The sequence below is a fragment of the Pyxicephalus adspersus genome, chromosome 2 (genome assembly GCF_032062135.1).
Source record: "Pyxicephalus adspersus chromosome 2, UCB_Pads_2.0, whole genome shotgun sequence".
Lineage (NCBI taxonomy): Eukaryota > Metazoa > Chordata > Amphibia > Anura > Pyxicephalidae > Pyxicephalus > Pyxicephalus adspersus.
In genome coordinates this window covers 138,964,826-138,970,275 of record NC_092859.1, presented here as the reverse complement: position 1 = coordinate 138,970,275, position 5,450 = coordinate 138,964,826, and the positions used below count along the sequence as shown (strand labels likewise).

Here is a 5,450-nt window from a genome sequence, read left to right as displayed (position 1 = left end):
ATCGTCCACCACTGGTGTCTTCCGTGGATGTCCAAGTCTTTTGGCGTTGCTGAGTTCACCAGTGCTTTGTTTCTTTGTCATGATGTACCAAACTGTAGAGTTTGCCACTCCTAATATTGTAGCAATTTCTCGGATGTTTTTTTCTGTTTTTGCAGCTTAAGGATGGCATGGAAAGCTCCTTTGACCGCATGTTGTATGTTCACAACAAAATCTTCCACATACAAGCACCCCTCCTCCTCCTCAAATCCACTCCAGGCCTTTAATCTGCTTAATTGATAATGATATAGCGAAGTGATTGCCCACACCAGCCCATGAAATAGCCTTTGAGATGATTGTTCAATTACTTTTGAGCCCCTGAAATAAAGTGATTTTGTAAAAAAAAAAAAGTTCCTCACATTTTTAAGCAATCTTTTTGTTCAACCTACTGAATTAAAATGAAAGTCTGCAGTTCATTTGCATCTGAGTTGTTTCATTTAAAATTAATTCTGGTAATGTACAGAACCAAAATTAGAAAGAAGTTGTCTCTGTCCAAATATTTATGGACCTAACTGAATACGATGTAGGCCACTGCTACAACCTGGTCCTGCGTTATGTGTCCAGCAGCAATGATGGTAAGCCAAAATTCAGACTGTCAGCAAGTTTACCGCCTTCACATGCCAATGAACTGCTGTCTAGGAAAAATGATACATGTAGTATCTACTCACAACAGCCCAATAGTGAATGAATGGGGTCACCGTTGAGTGCTTCAGTACTACTTGTTGCCTCCTGCAGTATTACAAGTGGCAGTCACTGTCAAGGTGCTAGATGCCACAAGAGGAATATCTTGCTCCCGCTGAATGTCCTCACTCTCTCCTAAATCTTAATCAGCCACCCTTTACTTTTATTCGTCCAGTATCAGGGTTAGGTAGCAGTCTATTGGTGTGCCAAGGTAAGTTGGCTCTGACATGCTGTTGGGCATGAAAATCCTGCAGTGTACCAATGGAACAGAGCTTCTGAGCAGCAGCATCTTGCATATAACAGGATTTCTGACTTACACTCAAGTTTTAAAGATTAATGTATCCCTCTATACTTGTGGAATATTGAATTGGGGAATGTAAAGCAATTGCTGCTTGTTTAGAAAATATGGATACTAGTCAGTGTCCATGATGTGAGCACATGTTCATTTTAGTAATCCAGGAATATTTGGTTATGTTAAAAACTTTTTGTCTATTTTGCAGTGCGAACTAAATGTCACTGAAGGTGCTCTAAGAGCAATTGCTAGGCTGGCTCTGGAACGAAAAACTGGTGCAAGAGGACTTCGGTCAATCATGGTGAGCTTGGATAGTGTCGTGACCAAAACATTAGGTGCATTCTTGGTGTTTGACGCAGGTAGCGGCCTTTGTAACCAGAAAATAATTGATGTAAAAATATTTTTTTTTTCTTCTCTGAAAGTCCCTATGGTGTTTGATATACGAAAGTGTTCACCATACATCAATGTGGAAAATACACACAAGATATTGAAAGCTCCTTACAGGTTGTAACTAACCCTTTAGTGAACACTGGTTATTACAAAGTTTCACAGATTCATCAACCGGCTCAAGAGTAGCCATTTGTAACATGATTAGAAGCAGAGGTTTAAAAATAGATATATTGCTATGCATATGTGCACTTTTGCTATTTAATCCGGGTCTGGAGAGGTATAGATGCATTTATTTGTTTTCTTGGTTGTGTATCCTTTTAATTTTAGGAAAAGCTGCTTCTTGAGCCTATGTTTGAGGTTCCAAACTCTGATATTGTCTGTGTGGAGGTTGACCAGGATGTGGTGGAAGGAAAGAAAGAACCCGGCTATATTAGGTAAGTCACGAAAGCTCCTTCTGGGTGGTGATTTTCTACAAGAGTGGACTAATATATGAAAAATACATGCCCCTATTATATTTTTCTTTTTCCTAGTAATAAAAATGAAAGCAACAACTGTTTGTTTGTGGGGTTTTTTTTTTTTTTTTTTTTTTAGATCTGTGCAAAACACATTCTTTTCATTGCTCTGTAAAGAAAACAAGATGAATATTGAGTGAAGGAGTTATAGAGGTTTAGAAGGCTACCTATTACATGTTGCTGTCTAAAATGACAGCTTATAACTATAACTGGCTGAACAGTTAAAGTAATGTACAGAAGAGCTGTATGGGATATGACAATTGTGGCAATTTTATAGAACTAGTTATAAATTATATGGTATTTAGATCAGACAAATTATGTAGCAAAGTTCATAGTCATGTCACTGGTGGTCCCTTAATGGGGACATCTTATGTCCCTATCAGTCATATGTCATTAGTCTAAGGTCAATATTTTTGTGGAAAGCTAATCTAACAATGTTTTTGGAATGTGGGAGGAGAACCTGCAAACTCCATGTAGATAGTGTCCTGGTCGAGATTTGAAACTGGGACCTAGCGTTGCAAAGGCCAGAGTGCTAACCACTGAGCCATTGTGCTGCCCAAATATTAGTATCCTCATACAGTGAGTATAGAGGTCTTTTTAAATACATCTGTGTGTAAGCTGCTACTTGCAGGCTTCTCCACAGACCCCAGAAACTGTGTGGGGATTTAAAAATGGCAAACCGCTTGTGTTTGCCACCACAATTGACGGCAAGACCGCTCATTACACTGGTCAGTTAACCACAAATACCCACTGCCTATGGAAGCTTTAATTGCAAAGCAGAAGTCTGAGCTCAGACTTTGCAGCTTCCAGCAATAGTTAGCAGGGGCCTGGTGGCGTCCTTGGTTTAGATCAATGCAGTGTCAAATCATAATGAAACTATACTAGAATGTTTAACCTAGTGGTTAGCAATAGGAGAACCAGGATGAGCGGACAGATTTTGGGATCACTTTTTCCCTACGCTTAGAATGTATGTGATTCTCGATTAGGGATGTATAAATCTGTTTATTGTGTTGGTGAATATTATTTCCAGTCTACATGGCCAGAATTATTTATATAAATCCTACTTTATTTAATTAAGCCTCTTACATTTTTTTGCTTCTGTGTTTATTGCTGTCTAAGCGAAATCACCACTCTGTTCTTTGAACTGATCCTCAGCTTTGTGATTGGTATAAGTTGGTAGCTGTGTATTGCTGGTTGGAACAGTCCATGAACAAAGTGCCCCCTTCCATATAGTCACTGAAAAGCTCAAATTGGCTTTGGATTTAAATTTTTTTCTTTTTTTTTTCCAGAGCCCAAAATAAGGAGTCCGAGGAAGAGTATGACTCTGGAGTGGAGGAAGAAGGCTGGTCTCGGCAGGCTGATGCAGCAAACAATTAGACTGTCTAAATCACTACAGATCTCCAGTGTTACAGCTTCAGTTTTCCCTCTAAAACATTTTGCGTTATACTAAACTATTTTGTGACCTGGAAAAACTCTGGTAGAACTAAATCAACCATTGCATTTTACAAAACTTCCAGTTTCTACAGTAGAGGGCAGCGTTTATACAGAGATAGAAAACAATGTACAATATATCTTGGGATTTTTTAAAGAAATACTTTAACCATTCTTGAATACATTTTTTTGGGATTAACTATAAATAATTTTACAATTATGTTCAGTAACCGTTGTACAAGCAGTCATTGCTGAAACATTAACCCGACGGTCTATGCAGGTGCTTCCTTACCAGTCCCCTAACCATTTTGCAGCTTCTTATGTTATCTTTGCTGTTGACACCTGTTTTTATGTCTTGTTTTAATGTCATAACTGGTTTAATGCAAAGGAAGAAAACTGGATTCTGATTGCTATAGATTTTAATGTTGTTCTGTATCGCGAATCCACTTTAAACCTGTGTTCTATTTTGGTACATGATTCTTTTACGCTATAGTGTGTTGTATTTGCCACTTAGTAAAAGGCGTACAAGCATGATTTTTGGTAATGAAGACATAAGTGCTTTTCTGTACGTTATAAACCCCCCCACCCAATGCAGCCTTTCCGAATATATACCTACTGCTAGTTAGCCATTGCACATAAAATATAACCGGAAACCTTAATAGCTTTTTTTTTTTTTTTTTTTCTTCCCTCTGCAGTTTTGCATTAATAACATCATGCAGTGGTCACAAACAGGTCGTTTCCAGTTTGTATTTTTGTGTTCTTGGCTAATACCGAAGGGTATTTGGCACTCTTTCTAGAAACAATGTATTATGTTTAAGGTATGAATCAGCAGATTTTAGCAGCAATCGGGAAATCTTGTTCCATTTTCAGTAGATGAAACCTGAATTGTTCCCTTTCCTTGAGTATTCTGTTTTTATTGTCCCTTTAAGTGTATTTGTTTAAAAAAGGCCTTGAAATTGTACAACGGGGAGGGCACCTATGAGTACATTCCTGTGGAACAGTACATGGTGCCTGTGGAAAAGAATTTGATAAATGCTTTGCGTTTTTAGGAAATGCTTTTCCTCCCCTTTTGTAGTGCTGGATGATGGCAATGTTCTATAAATTTTATAACTATGCCAACATCACTCCTGCACATCTTTTAGGCGCTAGCACTGGTGTCTGATCTGTCAACTCACCTAGACCATTCACAATACAGAGATGCATGTAGCATTTTGTGAATGACTGAAGGGAGGACAGCCATTAGTGCCAATGCTTAAAGGTTGTGCAGCAAGCTGGAAAGGACCTGCCATCTTTTTCAAAATTGGTCACATGCTATAGCGCTACAAATATGAAGAAAATGCCATGGTTCAATCGTTTTTTGTTTATCATTCTTGGATTGGAAGTTTAAAGCTCGCTTAGAACACATTACCAAAGCACTAGATCATTTTCTATGGATGTCCAAATGTTTTACTTTACAGTGAAGCATGCTGGGTTTATATTACGGCCAATTTCTTTAAAAAAAAAAAAAAAGCTTTGGTACGGTTTTTAGATGCAGGTGTTTGCAGCATGCCACAAGCAATGCAGACTAAGAATGTGTATCAAAAGCTGAGCTGCATCATTGGACAATAAATCTGATGCTTACATTTTACTTTGATGAAAAGGAATAAGTAGGGGATTGGATGTTCACAATAGGAAAAGCAATTATTTTTTTTTTTCTCCAGGTTAAACAAGTCATTGTTTTGTCATTTAAACCTTGCACCAATTTTTTTTTTATGCTCCCCCTTTCTCCCCATAGCTTCAGATCTAGATCTGTGGAACACAAATATGGTGTAATACCTTCCTGCCGGTTGTACCTACAGAACACATTCTAGTATTCCATAGACCACAATAAAGGGATTTATTTCATATTTATACATAGTTGATTTTCTAATTAATTTCCTGTTGGAAATGTGTTATAGCATACTGCAGCCCCCACAGTAGTGTCGGGTTAGTATGAACAGCGTTTTAAGTTGGACAAAAATGCTTGTCTACTGTATGGTTTTTCTTATGTTTGATTTTAGGGTTTCAGTTGAGTTAATGTTAATCCCATATGACATTCACTTGAATAAAATTGTTCCTTTAGCCAAAAA

At 37.8% G+C, this 5,450-nt stretch overlaps 1 protein-coding gene across 2 annotated transcripts in view; it reads left to right on the top strand.

Moving 5' to 3' along the window:
- Nucleotides 1-5,450, top strand: part of CLPX (caseinolytic mitochondrial matrix peptidase chaperone subunit X) — a 28,445-nt gene extending 22,995 nt beyond the window's left edge. For both annotated transcript variants that reach the window (XM_072402641.1, XM_072402640.1), the window contains 3 exons: nt 1,218-1,310; nt 1,727-1,833; nt 3,201-5,450. In XM_072402641.1, the coding sequence (XP_072258742.1) occupies nt 1,218-1,310; nt 1,727-1,833; nt 3,201-3,288 (288 nt within the window). In that variant the 3' untranslated portion in view covers nt 3,289-5,450. The remainder of the gene's footprint in view (nt 1-1,217; nt 1,311-1,726; nt 1,834-3,200) is intronic.